This window comes from Pimephales promelas, chromosome 12 (assembly GCF_988280905.1).
Source record: "Pimephales promelas chromosome 12, fPimPro1.hap1.1, whole genome shotgun sequence".
Lineage (NCBI taxonomy): Eukaryota > Metazoa > Chordata > Actinopteri > Cypriniformes > Leuciscidae > Pimephales > Pimephales promelas.
Genome location: NC_142780.1, coordinates 20,860,923 through 20,885,331, shown reverse-complemented (window position 1 = coordinate 20,885,331; position 24,409 = coordinate 20,860,923). Strand labels below are relative to the sequence as shown.

The 24,409-nt window shown below is 37.7% G+C and overlaps 1 protein-coding gene and 1 long non-coding RNA gene across 2 annotated transcripts; one reads left to right on the top strand and one right to left on the bottom strand.

The window, feature by feature from the left end:
- The first annotated feature begins 264 nt into the window (after nt 1–264).
- On the top strand, nt 265–20,641 carry LOC148977013 (uncharacterized). Its single transcript, XR_016145735.1, has 3 exons — nt 265–402; nt 18,459–18,649; nt 19,355–20,641. It is a non-coding gene; the product is annotated as an uncharacterized LOC148977013 (long non-coding RNA).
- On the bottom strand, nt 8,142–22,852 carry LOC120484446 (uncharacterized). Its single transcript, XM_089117664.1, has 3 exons — nt 22,584–22,852; nt 21,452–21,534; nt 8,142–12,557 (listed from the first exon to the last, which is right to left on the bottom strand). Exon 3 carries the CDS (start codon nt 12,153–12,155, stop codon nt 10,437–10,439), a length of 1,719 nt encoding a protein of 572 aa, XP_088973790.1. The 5' UTR covers nt 12,156–12,557; nt 21,452–21,534; nt 22,584–22,852; the 3' UTR covers nt 8,142–10,436.
- Nucleotides 22,853–24,409: the final 1,557 nt, after the last annotated feature.

The following is a 24,409-nucleotide window of genomic DNA, read 5'->3' as shown; positions in this document are numbered from 1 at the left end:
TCATTGGAACACTTTCATTATTTTTTGAAATCATTACGGGTTTGATGTTAGTACAATTCGATGCACATTCACCAAACAATGTGGCTCACCCGACCCCGGGATATTTCGTGACACTCGACCACTTGAACCTATGAGAAGACGGCTAAGGGAGAGGAAGACACGCCTCCAGTTCTACGGGGCCTCCATTTCAATGTCCAATGTGTGGAAGCATTTTTTTGCGCATGGTATCTTAGGAACGTACCTTAAAATGGCTGCCGATGTTGTGGGAGGTGCTTGTTAGATATTCCGTCGACCATCCTACATGATACGTGCTTTGATTGCTGCAGGGTGCAGTACCTTACAGTTTCTTGTCAAAGAACTTTACCCAGCGTTCCAGCAATTCAAGCCACCTATCTTGGTGCGGTAAGATATTTCATTATTACTATTGTGACAAATATGCCACTGAACCGATTTTGGAGCCCACCACACCTTTGCACTTGATAACCTACTGTAAAAGTTTAATCCGCAATGTGGACTGATATCTTGTAGATTGGAAAAGGTAATTGTAACAAACAACGAATGAACCAAACAACTAAAGTGGTTCCTCTGGCTTTGATAAATCAGATTAACATATAAGTCTGAAAAAAAATTCAATCACTGAGATTTCATTTCATTTGAGCAGGTTGTAGGGACAACTAATGCAAATGCTTGTTTTTTAACCCCAAGGGATTTCCTGGCAAAGGTGCAAATGCACCACCCAGAGAAAGGCTCAACTTAGCTCAGGGAGTAAAACAGCCCTTAATATTTTCAATTTCCACCTATACTCATTCCTGCTTCACCGGCTCTACCCATTTCTTAGCCCAATTTCAATTATTTGGATTAATCCTTCCCTCTTCTTCCCAGAATTGTACCTCTGCAAGAAGCATAGATACAATACAAGAAAGCTGTCACACAGTGAAAGGGAACCATTATAAATGGTACATTGGTTAAAACAACACAATATGGCTACATGTATTATAAACAGGGAACATAGTGTCAGAGCAATAGCCTTGTGGGCAGCACTCCAATGTCACAGCTGTGTTTCCAGCAACCCAAGTTCGAGGACTGACTTGAGGTCCTTTGCCTGTCCTGTTCCCCTCTCTCCACTCCACTGCTTCTTGTCTCCTCTACACTATCCTATCTAATAAAGGCATAAAAGGCCAAAAACATAACTTGAGAAAAAAAGAAGAAAAACCCCCCCCAAGGAACATGGTGAGTCTATAATGTCATTAAGCCCTATTGATATGAATTACTAGGTATAACCCTGCATTTGGTTTGGGAGGTTGCTGACTTTGGAGCGCTTTTACTTGTATACCTTAAAGGTCAAGTATGTAAGATTTTCTTTTAATGGTAAAATACATTCCCTTAACCCAGTTTGTTAAACATTGCGCCCTACAAGTACCATATAAACATTGAGAGGGGTTCACTCAGATCTGTCAATCTCTTTCCAGCTCAACCAATATTGTGAGTTTTGCCCGAGGTTACTGTAGAAGGCTGAGCCAGTGTGGGACCAAGGCTGACACGTTACATGGGAAAAGACATTCTGCAGATGTGCAAGGCAAATTTCACTCCATTTAGACCTTCAAAGTTTAAACAGGTTATGAACACATCAAAGTGAATCGGACACTGCGATGAAACATGTTACAATGGAAGCTTCAATATAGAGTTCTTCAACCCTGCTCCTGGGTACACACTGTCCTGCAAAGTTTATTTACAATCTGCTTCAGCACACTTGCCTGTGTATTTTCGAAGATCTTGAAGAGCTTGATCAGCTGCTTCAGGTGTGTGAGGGTTAAAACTAAACTCTGTAAGGACAGTGGGTATCCAGGAGCAGGGATAAAGACCTCAGCCATACAGAATCATCATGCACCGTTTCAGAAAAACAAAGTACAAGTTTATAGTGTTTACTTTGACATGTCCAGTGTCAGCTTCAAATAGTTGTGATGTGTCATGTCATAAAATACGGCTGGTGCACTTACGTTGAATGGGTTTATTATAAACCCCAGATGCACAGGTTTGGTCTTGGCAGAGTGTTAGCCTTCTCAATTGCTTACTCATGACATAGCAACACAGCTAAAAGTATTCCTACAATGTTGGACCTTTATTGAAAGTAGCCTGCTTTTACCTGTTGAGACATACCTTCATAAGCACCCATAAGAGCTGTATTTGTGATGTTTTAATTGGTGGAGGCATGACACACAAAATGGCCATTTGCAAAATATGCTATATTTTTGTAATTCTGCTTGGTGCCACTAGTGTCACAGAAACTTACATACTTCACCTTTAACACATTGTTGTACCACTCACTAAAATGGTCCTAAAAACAAAATTACTTTACTCATTAAGAAATATTTGAAATACACTGCACATAATCAGAATCCCCCAATACAAAATATTTAAAATATACAACATACTGTATAACCGAATCGGGTGGAAACTTGCCCAGATTTATTTTTTACGTAAGACAGGGTTGGGCATCTCCAGTCCTAGAGGGACACTGTCCTGCAGAATTTAGCTCCATCCTAAACAAACATGCCTGCCTATAAATTTCAAGCAATCCTTTAGACTTGATTTTCACGTATGTGTGACTGGGGATCGAGCAAAACTCTGACAATGGCCCTCCAGGACTGGAATTGCCTGTCCCTGAGATAAGACTATTAAGAAAAGGTGTTGTACAAAGGAAATGACTCTAACTTGGAGGTAGGGGGCAATATGCAAACGGACACTTGTAGCCTACAAGACTACAAGAAAGTTTTTTTTAAATCCAATGACATACTCTCACTCAGAAAGAGGCACACTGGCACTCATGTTGACTGATGAGTTTGAAAAAACAGACTTCTACACAACAGAAACAAATGACCATTAAAAGGAGATATTGTTTGAGAACCGTTAAATGGCTTCCTTATATTATTTAATGGAAAGAAAAAAAAACGGGTCTTTGCCTGATTCTATAATGGAGGAGGTGAAGTAAATCTTGACAGTATAGTTATGCCTTTTTGTGTCTGGGTATTTGGGGTTTTGGAAGATTCTTTCTAAAATAAAATCGAAGTTGAGGTTGACACAAAACAAGCGTCGCTTCAATTATCTTTGGTTGCTCTGCTAGCTTCTGACAAGATTGTTCAAACATTCTTTATATTAATCTACCCATAAAATAGGATAGAACTTTGCAAATAAGCATTTTCATTTACATTTCTTCATTTAGAGCACGGGTGCCCAATCCTGCGGCCAAAGAAGGCCAAAGTCCTGCAGAGTTCTACAGAGTCCAAACTCAATTAAACACTCATGAACCAGTTAATCATGGTATTAAGGATTAGTAGAAATGTAGGCATGTCCCTCCAGAAGTTAAATTGGGAACCCCTGATTTAGAGGATAGTTTATCCAAAGCAACTTGAGAATAACATATGTAGAAGCAATTGATCCAAGGGACAACACAACAGAAGTATATCATACCAAACAATTTTTTATTAGGTACAAGAATAGTATGTTTATGCAGTGTAAGTGCATATACATTTTAAGCTCCTACAGAACATGACTTTTGCCATTTGTTAAAGACAGTAAGGGATTGCATAGAGTGAAGGTTGAGAGTTCATTCCACTACCAAAAGACAGGAACAGTGTGAAGGTTTTAGGAAGTTCCCCATGACATGGCACCATCATGTGTTCTTTGACTGACTGCAAGGGATATGGGAGAACGTAGTACTGGTCTGGTATGCTAGTTTTAGAGCCTTGAATTGTATGTAGATACCTATCAGAAGAGTCAAGAGGGGTGTGTGGTTTTTCAAAATTCTGACTGAGACTGAAGACGAGAACGAGATACTCCGATGTATTTTGGATCATCTGCCAGGCTTGACAGCTGGAAGGCCAGATAGTAAATCATTCCAATTCTGCAGGTTTAGGATGACAAGAGTCTGGACCCAGAGTTACACAGCATAATCAGACAGGTGTGGGCTAATTTTCTTTATGTTAAAGAGCATAAACTGGGCAGTTATTTGGATGGTAAATATGCCCAAAGATGGCTGCTTTATGGTTGAGTCTAACTATTTGGTGTTGTGTTCAATTGATGGCCTGGCTGGGATGTCAATGAGTTCTGCCTTTGCAAGATTGACCTGGATATGACATTCCTTAATTCAATCCATGATGTAAAAAACATTTAATCTGAAAGACAGAATGAGAATGTAGGATTATCAGGCTGGAAAGACAACTAGAGCTGTGTTATAAAGAAGAGGAAAGGGACACTAGTGGACCCTAGGGAACTCAAGTGGTTAGGGTATGATTCAGACACTCTTTCCCTCTCACATGAAACCTTGAAGAATCTGCCGGTAAGATAGGACTTAAAGCAGTAAAGAGCAGTACCAGTGATGCACAATTTTGAAAGGGTTGATAGGACATCTGATGACGTCAAGGGTTAAGCAGATTGAGGACAGATGATCTCAAAGTCATGCCAGTCAAAGGGATTCAGGAAATAAGAGCATGGCAAGAGCAAAGTGAAATGTCTTCTTTTCAGTTCTGAAAAAGGAATACAAAAAATTGAAGACATCCTTTTCAATGTTTTTGGACAGGGAAGAAATCAGAAAGATATGTTGTTTAACATTCATCAGTTCCAGCATAACTAGTAAAATAATGGTGCTTTTGAAGCAGTCATCATTGGTTTGATTTTTAAATTCACTTGAAGGTGCTTTTTGATAAATGCACCAGCAAAAACATAAATGGCAATGTACTACTGCTGGGTTATGGTATTGGTTTGAGTGGGGGGTACAGTGGGTACAGTATACCTGAACCTTAAAACTAGCTGAGAAGACTCCACTGGAAGTAGACACATTTATGATGTGTGTGAGTACTGATAAGAGTGCAAGAGAGATGGTTTGAGGAAAATAAGCATGTTCAAATCTAGGGGATATAAGCCTCTTTTCCACCATTGGGCTGAACTTTTCTAAGAATGATAAGGTACAGTTCTAGTTGTATTTCCACTTGAGCCTGTTATGGCACTGCATGACAGGGCATTGATTACAAACCGTTCTTGGCCCAGAATTGGTCAAGAACGTGCTGGTAGAATGCATGTCTTGACGTCACCACTCAGGATTGCTCACTTGTTTGTTGCATGGTACCAGTTTCTCTGTGGCCAGATGCGCTATTTGACAAAGATGTAACTAGTCAGTGGTGAAAGGAAAATGTGGAGGAGGATAGATGAGAATGTTGTGAAGACTTTCTGGGTGTTGGCAGTACAGTTTTATAAAGGCTGTTGATCTGGTGTGTTATACAAAACTGTAATACAACACTGAAGAAACAAATCTCACTAACCGTCAACAAAAAGATGCTGTCTACAAATGTTGAAAATCATGCAAGTGTTGGTTGTTCTGAAATAACAGATTAAAGTATATTCAAAGATTCTTCCTCTAATTTTAAATGAGGTGGCAAATAGAATAGCTGTCTCTACTCTCTAGATATAGACCCAAAATGGAAAGATTAAATCTATTGCATACGCAGTTGCATTGCAGAAATCCTTGAACTAATACTGTATACTTGTCTTGAAAATCTGGATTGTTGGTTAATCTACATTAGGTGCTCTTTTTCCAAACAAGGTTTTCCAGAAATTTTAGAACCAGGGCTTAGGCAATTCTGTCTAGTTTGGATACGGGAATTCCTAACAAGCCGACCTCAACACATCCTCTCTAGCTTACTGTTTTAGTCCTGGACTATACTTATATGCCTCCTTGTTCACCTGTACAACTACTCACAGCAGTAAAGATGGCCTATGACATGACTGGGCTAATTAAGAGCAACAATGAGTCATGCAAGAACATAGGTGAATGTCTTATAAGACCTATAGAGCATCACAATTCCACCCACAGCCGGTGACAGAAGTAAGAATTCAATATAATTTCTCCATTGACATTTGGGATATAAGCCATTAAAAAACAACCATACATGGTAGACTTAAAACCAGCAACGACTGTACTAAGCGATTGTATGCTCATACAAACGCCAAAAGTTCATGGGGCACTAACCTTGTTTTAAGATAAATGCCTTTAATTCACAATGTCTTGGATTATGTACTTCATTGTCTAAGTACTTTATTACCCACAATCCTGAACAATCCCACAGTAATGCATCTGATTGGTGGAAGTCATGTAACTGTCGGGTTAAACCCTGCGAAGGTCTGTGAAGACTGAAGATCGTGTAATGACATAGGGCTAGTTCATTGGTCGCACGTCAGAGGCGCCCGCGCGATTGGATGTGCAGTTGCCGCAGCACAGCCTATGAGCGAGCCAGATGCTCACTGTTTTAGCATGTGCGGTTGCATGTGTTTTACATATAAGCTTCAGTAAATTGAAGAAAAGGAGTTTCCCTGCACATTCACTATATAAAATTCACTGTAGGAAAAAGTTCACGTGGCCGTCATCAGTTTTGAAGTCACTCAAAAGGCTCTTTCACGGTTGTGGCTTTGTGGTCGTATCTAGTGTTTTGTCTAATATCACCAATTTCTCTCAGACTAATCATAAAATAATATTGTCAGCAATGGACACTGTTGTTTTCTAAACTACTTTAAGTCTCTCAGGTCCTGTTTACACTTGGAATTAAGGTTTTGGTCAACCTGACCACAAGTGGACAGCGTTATATGTTTTGAGATTGTCCACTTTCAACTACATTTGGAGGTGGACAAAAATGCATTTGAACAAACTGCTGACCAAAGTGGACATGGCAACACTGAAATAGAGTGCTCTATGACAAAGCCTTCAAAATAAAACATGACACTTCTCTCAAATTGTAGAACACAAGTCTTTGGTCGCCTAAATTACTTTGGTCAAAAATAGCAGGTACCAAACAAATGAGAAGCTAGAACATTGCTACGGTTACTACGGTTGATCAACACAATCAACGTTTGTTTTCTCCTTAGTGTACCCTTACATCAAAGAGTTTTCATGCAACCAGGCCCAGGTATAAATGGTATTGTGTCTTATTTGACCACTTGTCATCAGATTGACAAACATCCATATTAATACCAAGTGTAAACAGAGCCTAGAATTTCAAAGTATGGCACTTGCTTGCCACCTCAGGACAGTCCAAACCTTTTAAATAGTTTCTGGGTGTTTCATCTTTGTAAACATGGTAGCAGATGTGTCAGATGAAGTCGGTCATTTACCCATGACCATAGCTTATTTCTATAACTTAAATTAAAACTTTAAAATGTAACATGTCTAATCGTGTATTGCAATGCTGGTGTTATATATAAACACAGTATGCCAACGTTTTTATTTCTGTGGTAGTTTCAACATTACAAGCCATAGTTTCAACATTATCTGCCATATTTTCATAGTTTATAAACATGGATTTTGTTCTGTTCTTATCTGAATGCCTCCAACCTAAAAAATCCGGTTAGTGTGCCGTAAACAAAGCTAAATTTGGAGGACCAAAACAGGAGTAATATTTAGTTGTGTAAAACAGAATCTGTAGCATGCGATTACCACAGAAATACTTTGGCTTCTTTTTTTGTTAATAACTATGCAAAATCCATATACAATTTCACTATTTTAAAATATATCAGTTTATGTTTTATATAGTCAAAGTTCAAATGGTATAAATAACATTACATAATAATATGTTGTAGAAGCATACACATGAGCATTATGTATGCTTCTATAACATGACTATGTAATGCTATTTTTTGTTGTTGTGTGGACTATATGACAGTCGAGCCAGACTTGGCATCTTGCATTGTGAATGTAGCATCAACCAGTAGCAATGGTTTTCAGTTGTATAATGGTTTAAAACTTGTTTTTTTAAATATAAGGCTAACATTTTTGTAACAGGAATTACAAGACAAAGCGTGTTGTATTCGACTGTTCGTAGAACTAACTTGTTTGCTAATTAAATTGTTTTTTATTAGGGTTTTATTAAGAGATGTAAGCAAATTTTTAAAAAAGTACTTCTCATTTTTCAAACAATGAATACTGAGTGCATCTTTAACTCTTCATGATAATTAAGATTCATTTTAAATTATTGTAACAAAATTTAAGGTCAGAATGTGTGTATTCAGCATTTCCAAGGTCAAAGAAAGGAATTTGTATGCATAAAAACAAATTTTAATATTTTGATATGAGAAATAAATTAAACAATTACAAGGCCTTAAAGGGGGAAACATAATTATCTTTATTTAAACATGTAAAACTAGACTTGCAGAAAATGGTTACTGATGTATGAGAATTGTAATAATGTTTTGCATCACTACTAAAAAAACAATTTGTACAAAAAAAATTCTATTTAGGGCTTCAGAGACTTGAGGCTGTTTCTCAATATGCATTCTTAAGAGATCTTGCGTCTTGTTTTCGTACTAAGTCAACAAACCATCAAATTTTCAAGAATGCAAGTACAGAGGATGCATGAAAGTACCTTGATGTGTTCTTGATATTGAGGATGCATTAAATGCAGATTTGAGAGAATCTAACCATTAGAAATCCCAGAAGACACTGCGGGCAGTCGACGTACAGAAGCCTGTAAGCTTTACACTTCTTGTTCTCACTTAAGAGATTCCCACAGATTACGAACAATAGCTCACAAATATGTGTTTGTTCCTTTTTCTTAATTTTACTGTGATAAAGACCTGAAGAAAGCTGGCAGTTATTTATTGGCTTATTAAAAAATATATTAACATTGACAAAGGATTGGTAAAATTAAACATACATATTCATTTTCACAAAAAACAGGGGAAAATGTCTATAAATGATTTATGTAAATGTAGGTTATGACACTTCTGTGATGTTATGTTATATTTTTGTGCATTTGCTGCTACTTATAATATTCTGGAACAGTCAGTTGAGCAACCAGTTCACAGCACATCTCAATTCTCACAAATATGCATTTTGTGTCCTCATGTCCTTTCAGAGTTCGTTCTTTCAAGGTCGCCTGGCAAGATCAGTCTCTCTACGAGAATGCAAGTCCGTCCTTTGCGTTCTTGGAATTGAGAAACAGCCTTTGACTTCAGTGTGTGTGGGTTATGGGTATTAAAATCTAGACTGTTGGTTATAAAAAGTATAGCTAAAAAATGCATATTTCCCTAACTGTACCAGAAGTGTGCTCTTAATTCAACTATTAGCAAACACTGTTCGAATGACATGAGTAATACCAGATTTAAAGAACTCTAAATGTTCAAAGTATTTTTCAAATTCAGACACCATGGGTTCTTATACAGTTCATGTTGGTTCATGCATGCTCATATCGTCAATGCCCAGTTTGAAAAAGAATTCGAAGAGCACATCCAAAAATTAGATAGAAAGGGAATTTGATGACCTTTTTATAAACAACAAATGCAACGTACAAGAAAACAGTATTCATTCAATACACCCGAGAAGTCTATAGAATGCTTCTAACGCTATAAAAGTACAACACATGAAGACTAAAAAAAAGTGTGTTAATTACTATTTAAATGTGAGCAGTCTGACATTGCTGACATACATTATATCTTCATTATTGACACTCAGCATGAACAGGTTCGGCATTTCTCCAGATATTCCAATGTCTTAATATCAGAATCTTAATACCATTCTATACAATGATTTTCTACAGAATTCTGTGCTTCCAACTTTGTTACAACTATTGGCTCTTTTCCTCTGCCTGGTATGGTACGGCTTGGCATGGCTCACTTTGTGGTGCTTTTCCACTGCATGGTATGGTACGCTTGCTTCGTAAAACACTGCAGATCACAGATTGCGTCATTGTATTTGTGAACATCAAACACGCTAGATTAAAAAATCCAGTAACAGCCACCGCAATGGTACCGGTTTTAAAATGACTTGCTTAAAAAAAAAAAAAAAAGAAAAAAAAAAGAAACTTCCAAAAAAGAAATGGCTGAATCTTGATCAGTGGACGAAGTCCAGATGTTCCTCTCGTTGGTTCCCGAGGAGCGGATAAACCATAGTGATCAGTCTATAATCCCACCCATTTTGAAACGGTACTAACTGCAGTGGAAAATCAAACTGAGCTAAAAGCGAACCGAGCCTTGCCGAGTCATACCAGGCAGTGGAAAAGCGAGCCAAACCATGCTGCGCCAAGCCGAACCGTACTGAGCCGTACCATGCAGTGAAAAAAAGAGCTCCAGAAGTTTCCAACAGAAAGACATCTTCCAGCATCAGTCCCTTACCTCTGATACTCATACATTTCATTTCAAAAGCATGAGAAAAAAAATCTCTGCTTTTGATTTTTGTATCAGCCTCCACACTCTTTTGGGGAGGAACATTGCTGAAGAGACTTGCTCCAGAAACAAGAGCATCAAGGAGGTCAGGCAATGACATTAAACAAAACAGTTCTCAATCCATTCCAACGGTGTTCATGGTTAGGGGTGAGATTTGTGCATGTCATTCACATTTTTCAACATCTGAATCAGTAGCCAAACCTGTTTTTTGCCAAAACCATTTTTGTGCATTTCTAAGTCTGAGAACATTCAGTAGACTCATTCATTATCTCCGATGACATAACATTATCAGCTTTTTCAGCATCAGCATCTTCCTGTTGATTTTCGGAATCAACTACATTGGTCTCTGGAGCTTTTGTGCCATCATTCTCAGAGTCTCCTTTATGATGATTCTCAAGATGGCTATGTAATGCAGAGAGGAATGTGAAGCGGCTTGGACAGAGAGGGCAACTGAGCAATACCTTACAGGGACTTCGCTTGTGGAAATACACATGCCGCTTATAAACACTAAGTAGCCCAAAGACTCTACAACATTCTTTGCATTTGTACTTCATCCTTGGCGTGTAAGTTCTCGTATATCGAGAACCAACTAATCGGTCATCTGCCTTAGACTCGGACTGATTTTCTTCTTCAAGATCCTCTTGTTCACTATCACTTTTTGTTTGTGTTGATGCTTTTGCGGGTTCCTGTTCAGTGCTTTTAACCTCATGTTCTGTCTTTGACTCCCCAGGAGGCTTAGGTTGAGGCGCTGAACTGTGGTACATGGCCACATGCCTTGTGACATCACATCTTTGTGGAAAGTTTCTTCCACAATAAACACAGGAATGCAGAGTACCCTTATGGTACCGCATATGACGAGAGAGACTGCTTGAGTGCACAAACACACGATGGCAAAGTTTGCAGGAGAATATTTTACCACCAAAATTGGCTCTGCTCATTCCTCTACGTCTTCCTCTTAAGCTTGGTCTTTGTGGCTGCTTTTGCTGTTTTGCAAACATTTGTTGCATTACACCATACTGCTGTTTTGTTTTAGATGATAAATCTGATATGTCCTTTACCTCAACCTCATCTGGATGCTGTGTTTTATGATGTTCTCTTAAATCTGAAATTTGGTTAAAATGTTCTCCACACAGGCCACAACGACAAGGCTCATTAACTGAATCATTGCCATTTTTCTTACTTTCCTCCACAAGAGATTCCTGTTTTTGCATTGCATCAGTGGTTGGCTTGTTGACACGAGAATGACTGTTTAGGTGGCTTTGCAAGTCAGACAACCAAAAGAAGCGTAAGCCACAGATTTTGCACGGGTAAGACCTGTCCATGCTACTTTCTTGATCTTCCTCGGATCTACTAGTCTTGAAACCAATAGATCCATGCCACTGTTTTTGATGCGACAGTAATGTCTCTTGTCTTAAGAATCGCTTTCCACAGTGTCCACAGCTGTAAAAGCGTTCATGAGCATGGTTTTGAAGATGGCTCTGCAGACCCTCCCTGTCATTAAACACCTTGCAGCACAGGGTGCATTTGAGCCCCTGCTCAAGAGCACGGTACTGCTGATGCAGTTGTAAGCTTTTTAGGGTTTTGAACACTTGTCCACATCTTTCACATTTAAAGTGAGCATACTGCTTCCCTGGCATCTTGGATGAAGTCAACGCTTCTTGATTAGAGGGTTGGCACCATAATGACTTGTTTGAAGGTTTTCCAAACAAGAAAGTAAAGTTAGATAAAACAGATCGATCAACCACAGTAAGCATTCCGTTTTCATGGAGAGCAACCTCAATGGATGCGTTGATACAACTACCATTACTTATGCTTAAACCATCAGAGGAAAATAAGCCATTAAGTCCATGAATGGCCATGTGTTCAACTAGTTTAGGGTACTGACTAAACCCTTCACCACACTCTGTGCAGATGAAGGCATCTCCTCCACCTAAGTCCATTGAGTACGCCATCCTGACAAAGCCAAATGTGGGTTCTTTTGAGTAATAAATTTCAATGGTTTAGGAAACTGGGAATATTTGGAAATATTTCCAGGAAATAAAATGTTAAACATCCAATCCAATCTCAAAAAAAAAAAAAAAAAAAAAAAAAAAAAAAAAAAAACCTAAAAAAAACAAATATTAAAAACAAATTCACATTTCTAAAATGGCAACTCTGCCAACTTCATTAAAACAGAAAATTGCATAAAAGATTAAAAAATCTATCCTTAAAAGTCTTTGATTGTCATATCAATCATCATCAATTCCAAAATTCTGTAGGAAAATGTGGTCTTTGAGCATAATGCAATGATGTAAACCTCATTAGATATGGCCTGCCTTGTTTCAGGTGCTGGCCCGCAATTCAGATATTGCCATCTGGAAAAAAAAAAAGAAAAGAGAGGAAGAGTAAGACAAATAAATATTTTAATAGTGAAAATGTAAAAGAAATAAAAATTCAAACTTAATCCATTAAGGCTTAAGATGGAATTGGGAAACATCCAATAGCATTTACCAAATCAAACACCTACATGACCTAAATGAGCCATATGTACAACCATTGTGGAATTTGTGTTGGGGATTTGTATGGATATAGATTTCCCAAGTTGCTGTGAATCAATTAAGATTAATGAGAACATTTCAGTTAGAATATTCATTTTATTTAGGAAAGAAACTCTCTCAGATAATACTGTAAATTATACAGAGAAACTTTTAACTTGGCACATTACAAAATGTTAATTTTATAAAACAACAGGGCCCAAACTGTTTAATTGCTATCTATATAACAATTAATATATTAATACTAAGTTAACAATCAAAAGGCTCCCTAAACACTTCATTTATTCCCCTAAAAAGTAAACAGTATCTTTCAAAATAGTGAAAGCAACAGAATTTCTATAAGAACAGGGTGCAGAAGAGGCAAGTACAACACTCATTTTAGCAATACAAATACGAAACATGTTGTTTCAAATAAAGTAATTTGCTTATATGGTTAAATTTGATCATTGAAGTTAAGCAGCAAAAACAGTGGTAAATAGGGGTGTAACGATACACAAAACTGACGGTTCGTTTTTCCCACGGTTTTGACGTCTTGGTTCGGTTCGGTTTAGAAAGCTAAAATTTTTTTCTTTCTTCTTTTTTGCCATCTTAAAAGTAAAATATAACTTGTATATAAGTAAAAAAAATCTTTTTCATATAGTGTAACATTTGTAAATGCTTGTTATCGAAAGCTGCTTTATGTAGTGGAGGCACTTGTTGCTGGCCGTTCGTCAGTCTCTCTTTTTTTCGCGTGCTTCTTTGGTTTAAGCAGCTCCTGTTGCTGAGTTGACTCAGTATTTGAGGAATCAGAGAGTGCGTTCACACATGCGTTCGTGACATGTCTCAGCGGCGTCTATAGTTTGCTTATAAGCTGCGATTTCTTTCTCGAGAAACCACGCTTGTGCATTTTTTTTCTCCAATTGGATCATAGACTATAGCATTACGTAGCGTAACTAGCGTTTCACACTGGCGAACGATCCCGGCTTAACGTCAGTTATAGGCTCTGAATTTCGGTTTCGATTATCTTTCGATTAATCATCCAGCCCTAAACTACGCAAAGCTTCCGTGTTGCACGTTACACGCAAGCTCACTATTGGTTGATGCTGGTCACGTGTGTGATGCGTGTGATGTACAACCTAGAAGCTTTGCATAGTTTCATTATGTGAAATCTCAAGGCCCACAGGGAAGGAAATGAATAGTTGAATAAATTTGTTATTTTTGTTTATTCTTTGCACACAAGAAGAATTCTTGTCATTTGATAAACTTAAGATTGAGCCACTGTAGTCCCTCTGACTATTTTAACAATGACTTCAAAACTTCATAACTTTTGGGCCGGACAGTTTTGATCCCTTCCAGTTTCGATCCCTTCAATCTATGGACGATCCAGCTCTCAGATTTAATCAAAAATATCTTAATTTATGTTCCCGAAGAAGAACGAAAGTCTTACGGGGTTGGATGTTAATGTGTCTCACTTGCAATACCTGCAAAAGAAAGCATCCAACTAGTTTACACAATGACAATTTTGTGAAAATGGTAAAGTATCTTCTGCAGTTCAGACTCAAAGTGATCTTGATGGTACAATGAATGCAGTAGCCTTGAGTGTGAGTGGAGAAGAGCGAAATAAGTATACTTCAATGATTGTACTGGTTTGGGTGTCTGTAAAACAAAATCCCAATTGTGAGAAAATGGTTTAAGCGCTTTTGGATTCTCAGAGTGATACCACATTCATTGATAATGAAGTGAACGATGCTCTACAGGCAACAACATTTCCAGAGAAATTGAAGCTCACCACCATGCTTGGAAAGGATACCATCCTGCAGAGTGAGAGAGTGTCAGGACTCCAAGTGAGGGCATACGAATCTGGCGTTATATTGATTTACCGCCTACATACACCGAAGACTGCATACCAGTTAATCGTAGCCACATTACTACCTGTGAAGTCGCCAAGAACTGGAATCATGTTACAGTCATTGTGGACAAGATACCTCCATTGTAAGACTGTGATGTTGCTCTTTTAATAGGCTACGATTGTTCAAGGTCAATGACTCCAAGAGAAGTAATAGCAGGAGGAGATGAACCCTACGCCATTCGGACAGATTAAGGATGGAGTATAGTAGGTTGTTCTTCACCACACTCTGATTTAACTGGAGTCAGTAGATTGTGTCACCGCATTGCAGTTAAGGAACTTCCTTCCATCACACCAGGCGATGTCATTCGAGTTCTTGAGAGTGATTTTAAAGACACCGAAGAAGAGAGGACAAAGGTTTCCCAGGATGATTTTCTCTTTCTCAAGAAATTAATGAAAGATATACAGAGGAATGTTCTTGGTCATTATCAAATGCCCCATCCCTTTAAGGTGAGGCCCAACTTACCAAGCAACAAACAAAGTGTTATAGTTAGACTCAACCATTTAAAAGAAAGATGGTTGTTGTATAAGAAATGCTATAATGAGTTCATGAGTGAGATCTTGCAAATATGAGATGCTGGGGAGGTACATAATGATGGCAAGGAAGGAGAAATCTGGTATATACACCTCACGACAGGTTGTCAATCTGAGGGGGGCGGACAAATTGCATGTTGTCTTTGATTGCTCTGCAAGATGTGAAGGTTACTCCTTAAACAATTACTTACTTCAAGGTCCAGATTTGATAACCAGTATAAATTGCATCTTAATTCGATTTCGTCAACACCCCATCGCATTTATATGTGATGTAGAGAAAATGTATCATCGGTTTCATGTCAACAAATCTGATTTGGCTTTCTGGCTTCCTTTGGTGGAAGGATGGCCATTTCAGTCAGCCTGCAAGTGAGTTCCATATGAAGGTTCATCTCTTTGGTGCAACTTCATCTTCAGGATGTGTAATTATGGCTTAAAATATCTTGCAACTGAAAACAGTGAGTTGTATCCACTAGGTTCACAGTTTGTGATAAGCAATTTCTACGAGTATGATGATGGAGTGATCAGTGTAGAAAATGAAGAAGCTATAAAAGTTGTAGATGAGGCACGAGCTGTGCTATAGGTGCCCTACGGCTCCAAATATTGGTGTCAAACAGTAAAATACTGCTGAACAGCATCCCCCCTTAAGAAAAAAATCTCTGATGTGAAAATTTGTGATTTTTCATTTGATGAGTTACCCCTTGAAAGAACTCTTGGCATACAATGGGAAAGAGAATCGGACCGTTTCAAATTCAAAGTCCAGTTGAAAGAGGATCATAAATAGAAGCAATACTAGACAAGATGCCATGTCGAGTAACTCGACGTGGCATCTTGTCTAGTATTGCTTCTATTTGTGATCTTCTGGGACTTATTGCACCAGTGCTGTTTAGTGGAAAAGGAATACTGCAGGATGTATGTAAACGTGGCAGTGGATGGGATGACCCTTTATTGAATGATCTTGATTTAAGGTGGGACCGATGGAGGCAAGGTTTAAACCATCTGCAGGAAATAGATGTACCACTAACATATGCACCAGCTAGTTTTGGAAAGGGTATTCAAGTTGAATTGCATCACTTCTCTGATGCTAGTGTCCATGGATATGGCCAATGTTCATACTTAATACTCAAAAATGAGGAAGGAGACATTCACTGTGCACTGGTGATGGCAAAATCAAGAGTTGCACCTCTTAAAGTTACAACAAACCCCAGATTAAAATTGGCAGCTGCAGTTGTTTGTCAAAATAAGTAATATGCTTAAGAGAGAACTGGACTATGCAGTGTTCAAGGACTCGTTTTGGACAAATTCCAAAGTAGTATTGGGATACGTAATGAGGCATGTAGATTACATACTTTTGTCGCTAATCGAGTGCAAAGAATACACCTCAGTACAACCCAGCAACAGTGGATTATTCACCTCAAATTGGTTCACTGGCCCTACGTTTTTGTGGGACAGAGAAATGTCTGTGCTGGAAGAACATGTTCCTGAACTTCTACTTGGAGATCCAGAGGTGAAAACATGTTGTACTTTGAATATTGATTGCACAAAAAATCTGAGCTTGATGGATCTTCTTTCAAAGTTTTCTTGTTGGTTGAAAGCTATCAGAGCTGTAGCTCGTCTTTTAAGGAGAGCTAACAAAGACAAGTTTAACCATCTCAGTACCGTGAGATGAATGGCAAAAGGCAGAAATTCATATGTCTGCAAGATAGTTCCTACAAGGATGAACTGAGAGGGATAAAAGGTGGAAGAAGTATCTCATCTCGCAGTGCATTATACTTTCTTGACCCTTTTATGGATAAAGACGGTTTACTCAGGGTGGGAGGTAAGACTTTGCCGTTCAACCTTTCCAGACTATAAAACATCCTATAATCATCCCGAGAGATCATCAGATCACAAAAATGTTTGTTGCTCACTTTCACAACAAAGTTGTGCACCAAGGGAAAGGATTTACTATGAATGAGATATAGCTTTTGGATACCACGGATCAATAAAATTGTGACATCCTTTATTAGGAGTTGTATTATTTGTAGAAAGCACAGGCGACCTGTTGAAGGACAGAGAATGGCTGATGTTCCCAAAGAGTGGTTTCTTCGCCTCTGTTTACATATACTGGCATGGATTGCTTTGGCCCATTCCGCAGGGCAGAAGTATTCATAAACGATATGGTCTTCTTTTTACTTGTTTCAGTTCCCGTGCTGTATACATTGAGATACTGATATGAGAGCGGATTCTTTCAATGCTTTGCGTTGTTTTATTGCCATGAAAGGCACTGTGCAACAGATAAGGTGCGATCAAGGAAGTAACTTTGTGGGAGCTAGAAATGAGTTGAGAGATGCACTTAGAAATGGATGTGGAAAGAGTAAAAGCCTTCCTATCAGAGAAGCATTGCGACTTCATCATGAATGCACCGGATGCAAGTCATGCTGGCGGCATTTGGGATCGTCAAATTAGAACAGTAAGATCAGTGCTAAACGTTACTCTTGCACTTTATCCGGGAAGGACTTTTCTTAACTAGCTTTTTTTGTGTGAAGCAATGGCCATTGTGAATAATAGGCCACTTACTGTTGATTGCCTGACTGATTCTCAAAGTCTAGCATCAATCACTCCAAACCATCTGCTTACGTTAAAAAACGACTACTGCTTTACCTCCACCAGGAAATTTCATCAAGGAAGATGTATTTGAGCGGAAAAGACGGAGACGTGCAGTATTTAATGGAACAATTCTGGAGTCACTGGCGCAAAGAGTATCTTGCGAGTATAGCTACCCGACAAAAGTGGAACGTGTCTAAGAGAAATCTTAAGGTTGATGATCTTGTTATAGTCAAAGAAGAGGAAATGCCTAGGAACGAATGGACGCTTGACAGAATAATGGAAATTACTTCTTCCAACGACGGGCTTGTAAGAAGAGCCAAGATTTACCTAGGTGACCCAAAGATTGATGCAAAGGGGAACTGTGTTAGCAAACCATCCATAATTGAAAGACCAGTGCAAAAACTAATTTTATTAATAGAGGGAAATTAAGTTTTTTTTCCCTCTCATTTGAAAATTTAAATTTCTCATTGAGACATTGAAAGACGTATTTTTTAATTTTTCTACATTTTTAATGTTGGTTTAAAGTCAAATTGGAAAAAAAGAAAAAAAAAGGATAATACAAAAATGTATAAAAAAAATAGGAGATAAAGAGAAATGATTAGTGCTTTTATATACTTGGTGTAAGATTTGCACTCATAATTTGGTGGGAGTGTTAATGACTTTGTTGTCTTAAAAATATAGTCTTTAACGATTTTTTTTTTTTTTGTCATTTAAAGCTGCCGTCGGCAACTATGGCTGATTGAGTGGACTTTGGCAACATTTTGAATGTTTACAACTCATATCACAACAACACCTCCACTATCAGCGAATACCCACCCACAAAGTTCGTGCTCAGTGCGTGCGCACCAGGTTTTCTGTGAACGCGACCGTCTCATCAGCATTCAACACCACCATGGATTATTTGGAGGTATGCTGTCCTGGCTAATCTACCAATATATTGCAATTGCTAACGTCATTTATTCTCTAAATGAGCTTACTTGGTTTGTTAGTGTTCCGCCATCACTCTTCCTTACTGCGCGAACTTCAGGCATACATGTGATTGTAACGTGCGCGAGGGGTGACGTGCGTCTCACACCCCCCTGCGCTGATTGCACCCGATGATACGGGAGCGCTGGATTTTTGCTAAACAAATAACACGCTCCAAATGTAGTTAGAAGCTCAGGTTTTTTCTAAAACCACTTTATTTATGTTGTTCTGTCGGATTATAGTGTCGATTTCACTGAATGTGATCAAAAAAAAATGTTGCCGACGGCAGCTTTAATTGTTTGATTTTGAGTTATCTGTGGTGTGTAATGGAGGTCTTTTATTTTGAAGTTCATTCGCGTGAGCGGATATAATGCGCATATGGTCCAAACATTTCAGTATGAATGAGACTCAGACATATGGTTATGAGAGCAAAGGCTTAAGGTTGGCAAGGAATTTTTATAAGGTTTTAGCTCCTGGTTTGAATGGAGAACAAGGTAAAGTCTTTGTTATTTTTATGTATTTGTTTTGATTTATATTATTTGTATTAGGATTACTTATTGGTGTTGTTTTGTATGTGCAAGTCATTAATCTTATTTGTTTGGTTTTGATTGATGTTTATTCATTTTCGGTGTTTTGTTTTCTTTAGTGTACAAGCTTTTATGTAGATTCTCAACATGGTGTTCAACGGTGCCTTTATGTGTGATGACGGCCATTACAATAAAGCGTGGGAATCATCAGTAAAAGAGTCCAATCGTCCTTGAACCAGGCAGTTACATTGGAACAACATGAGGGTGAGTAATTACTGACAGAACTGTCTTTTTTGGGTGAACTAACATTTAACAATGTAGACAAATAAAAAAAAAACAGTGCTTTAAATGCAAACTTTTCAAAGTTGTCTTTAAAAAAAGAAAGTAAAAGAAAAAAGGTTATAAAAAATGTCAATAATTATCTATACCAAACGATATGAAATGTTATATCATGATACATCTTTTATCTATATAGCACAGCCCTATGTGAGATACAATTTGTCTCCAATATTCTTGTCACAATTCTGCACTATACTTATAAAATGGTAAAACAGACCATCTTTCGAAACATTTTTGTTTTGGTTTGTCACAAGACTGAGAATGTAATTTATGTAATGTATGTAAATGCAATGTAATCTAATTCAAAAACATTCTGAGAAACACATTAGCCAGACGGATTTGAACTGTCAGCTGAAGTTTTAAGTTTGGTTTGAAGACGAAAAACGTACCAGGCACAATAGCAAAAAGTTGATGCTCTCCATGGCCTTTATTTCTCCGTCATCTCCTTTCACATTCATAAATAAATTGTTCAAACTTACTTCGTCCATAGATCAAAAGATCTATGAAATGCCATACATTTACCCACCCATAGACCCTCCTATCAAAGAAATCTGTAAAAAGTGGACAAAAGACAACTAAAACACCAGGTGTAAATGGAAATGTGTCTTCCTCGCCTACTTGTGATACAATTGACCATTCACAACTTAATACCAGTTTTAAACATGGCAAAACAAGACTATCAGGGATTATAAAGTTAGACTATCAAGAGGGAGAGTCAATGGCCCCATTTACACAATGGCTTATTACAGGGTTTTTCAGTAAGCAGAAATCAGAAGTTTCTGAACCATATTTTAATGCAAAAACTTTTCCTTACACAGTTTAAGAGACTAAGAAAAATCAGATTAACAAACCAGGGGCCATATATGCCACAAAAGAGTAAGGCCGTGTGTCCACCAAAGCGGTTTTCCACGTGCCTGGCGTATGTTTTCAATGGGAGTGCCACATTTTTTAAACGCCACCAGCGTAACGAGGTGCTGAGTGTTTTTTTTCTGGGCGTTTTTTACTGGTCACCGAGAGTTGAAACACGTTCAACTTTGGATAAAACGCAGTGCTCATCTCGGTCACTTTTTACCTCGGTCACTTTTTCATCCAATCACAGTGGAGGAGGGGCGGGACTAATACCACACAGACCAACTGTTACAACATTCTTTCTGTACAGCGACATCAACCAGCAGAGCTAACCGAATAACGTGGATGAAAAATATTTTTATTATGAAACAAATTATCTGCGAAATCAGTTACAAGTAAACTGTGCTGCTGATATTCTGTATCATAGCAACGAAACGACACAACAGAAAAAAACTTTGCACTGCCAAAATGCTCTCAAGCTGGTTAAAAATGCTTTGGTGGACACACGGCCAAAGGCTAAAAGTTGCTCCTAATTTTAGGTCCCATACATTTTTTATCTGAAAGTAATTCAAAAAGCATTTTAAGGGGAAAAGCAGGGTATCTGCACTTCTTTTCATATCAAATTTAAGTCTTTTTAAGACCTGAAGAAAGCAAGTCTGTAGTGAATGGTGCAAAGTTAATCACTAAACGTTTATGGTTTGCTTTATTTAAAAAACAGATGGTTGTAATACCATGCATAAATATGAGAAAAAATGAATAACTTTTAAAGAGAATTGTGAATTTTAGAATTGTGACAAGAATATTGGAGACAAATTTAAATTCAGATGTTATTTGGGTTTATGGTTTAGAAAATAATTATTTTGTTTTGTTTAGGCTACTTTCTTGTTACATTTCTGATTTGAATGTGTGATGAATGAGTTTACAAGCCAGGTGCACTGTAAAGCAGAATCTCTTCAAATACATTTTTTATTTATATAAAATGTTTTATAAATTGTACACAAGTACTCAGGACTTCAACTTTTACTTACTGCAATCCTGATGTTTTAAAAGCGACCACTCAACTCTTTTTTACAGCCAGGATGAAACCCAAAGACAAGACAACACAGCGCTTCTAAAGAAAAAAGACAAAACACAAAAATTGTATTAAAGCTGGTAACACAACTTTGTACAGGTTTATGATAGAACACAGAACAAGGGTCTGAGAAAATACCTTACTCCGTTTAGAAAACGTTTAAAATAAATTGTGACTTCCTACATATGCCTTAAAAAGAATTTCATGTACAGACCAGATGGCTAAAACAAGAGCTAAAACAATGATAGTTACACAACACAGACAGATGCTGAAAAATAAATTAACCTTAAATTTGTTTAGCAGGCTATTTTATTCAAAGCAATTTCATAAGCATGTTGGTACATTTAAATTAAAACAAATATTACCGAGAGAAAATGTTCACAAGATGATTTCAATATAGGCTACTCGTGGCAAGTGACTCTACTGACCTAGGTTGTCCTACCAAAGTAAAATATAACGTTAGCTTATCTAGAACACAGATATATATATTAAAAAAAACACTTTAAAGTTTTTAACATTGTATTTTTTCCTAATTTGAGCTAACGTTATACCCTTCCGTCACAACAGGAGATATTAGTTTCAACTTCGGACATTCCTCAATTTTGACCAAACGTGTAACGTTAGTTACTTAGTTTCGAATTTATATTTTGCAAACAGCTAACTACATTATTTGAGCAGCAACAAGTTATTTCTAATTTAAGGTTCATTTCATATAAAGGGTTAAGGCATTGTGGACTCTAAATGAGGTTAGAGACCATACAGCTTATCGATTTGAAATTAAACCATGTAACTGAACATTAATTTTATCTTTTAAAAAAATCAAAAGTGAATTGGCGGTAAATGAACACATCTAAGAACAGAGATTATATGAACATTTACGACTCAAACCAAACAAAAAGACGCAACACCGTACGCCACATTACAAGCCCAAACAACACGCTACGTTAGCAAAGTTCATTTAATTGTAGGTATATGTTACATAAGTAAAACCAAAGCTATTGTTTACCCGTAATTTAGAAAAACAATCTCATGTCTTCATAAGACAGTATCTACACATAAAAAAACAAACACGTGTTTCCGCAAATTACCTCGTCGATGTCACTCCGAAGACGTTCAAACGCAAGTAACGAGCAACTTTCCGTTTCCTTTTTGTTTTGTGTGTAGCTGTAGTGAGCTCCTTTGTGAATTTAATATTTATCGTCCATTTGTTTCGTTTTTTGAGCAGTCCACAAGATTATTTGTTTGTATATCCCAAAGAGGTCTAAATCCTTGAGAAAGAGGCAACAGAAGCGGGTGGGAAAGAATAAACGAAAGCTTCCTTTTCGCCGCCTTCTTCGCGTGAGGTTGGCTTTGCTGCATTACTGCCTCCTACAGGACTGGAGCAAAGAGCGCCATGTGACTGGGACTCTGGGAGCACTTAATGTATATAAATCGTTGTTGTTGCATATTGGGTGCATGCATGTAATAGGCCTACTTAAATCATGTTATCCAAATCATTTTTTTATTTACATTTAACTTGGCTCTGCATTATGTACTGTAGCACATTTGTTTGTCTGTCCTGGTGCACTTTAAGATGATTTTGTAACGTGAGCTTTTATTTTCTGTGAAAGCTCAAATCTTTTCTTGCATATGCTGTCTTGTGAGGGTTGGATAATTGGAATGAAATAGACTACTTTGGGAAACCTGCAGTGTGCAGTAAATAATTTTTTATAGATAATTAGGCTATGCAGCTAAAAAAACAAACAGCCAAATTGATTATTGTCATCTATCTGGACAGGTAGTACAGGGCATAGCTTTTTTTAGCGGTGAGATAGCCTAATATTCTATCTTGATCAAAGTGTAATTCAAGATGATCTTGAGGGTCTGTTTAATTGGTAGGCCCAGGGCCATCAATGTTAAAAGCAAAATGAAAAAAGATTTCCATGACACATGCGCGAGAACTGAACAAGAAGGAGTAGAGTTAGATGCGTCGATATACAATCAACCCTGTTCATCATGAACACTCTGTTTATCAGTTCTAAAAAATATTCATTACCGGGGAAGGGAAATGTCTTTCTTACTGTACAGTACTAAGAGCCTGTAGTCAAAATCTAAATCATAAAGTAAACTTTGTTTCAAGAAGAGAATCAGAACCAAATACATTTGTGCACAAGTTTTATTAACTAAATCACAAACATAAATAATATAAACACATACATTTATGCATGGGTAAAAGGGTGAGTGAGTGACAGAATGGAATCGGAAGCGGGAAATGGAACTACGGGAACTCGGTTCAGTTCTGAATGAAGGTTTTCTCTCTCTCCATGAGCACACGGCTGATCACATGCTGATTGTGATGCCGGCCCTGGGCCAGAGAGTCCACATAGGCAACCAAGCAGTGAGGAAGTCGGAAGAGTTGGTTGCCCATTGAGTGATGATCAGTGAGTTAGATTGAAGAAAATAAAGTCTGACACTGTTGGGAGAGTGAAAGCATAGCAGGCTGTGGTCACAGCTGTGGTCAGTGATTTTTTTTAAGCGTGAAGATGTCACACCCTCTGGAGGTGTGTGAGCCAATACTAAGTTGTCCCTTTTGTAGGGAGTTTTTACGACCCATTGTGTTCTAGCAGGGCATTTGAATGTGTAATTTCATTGGGTGATTAAGAAAAGAAACTATGAAAGATTCTTGTAATACAAATGTTGCGTAGAGATCAAGATATCATATACACGATCATTTCGATCTTAAAAGTACCAATTTATAGAGACCAAACATGGTATAGTGACTATTGATTCTATTGTAAAATATAAAGCATCAACTAAATAATAGAATTAAAAGACATTACACAAGACACACAAGATGCCCTCAGTACACAAGTGTAAATCATTCACAAAATGTTCTGGGATGTGTGTTCATTTATAGATCAGTTCGCCGATAAAT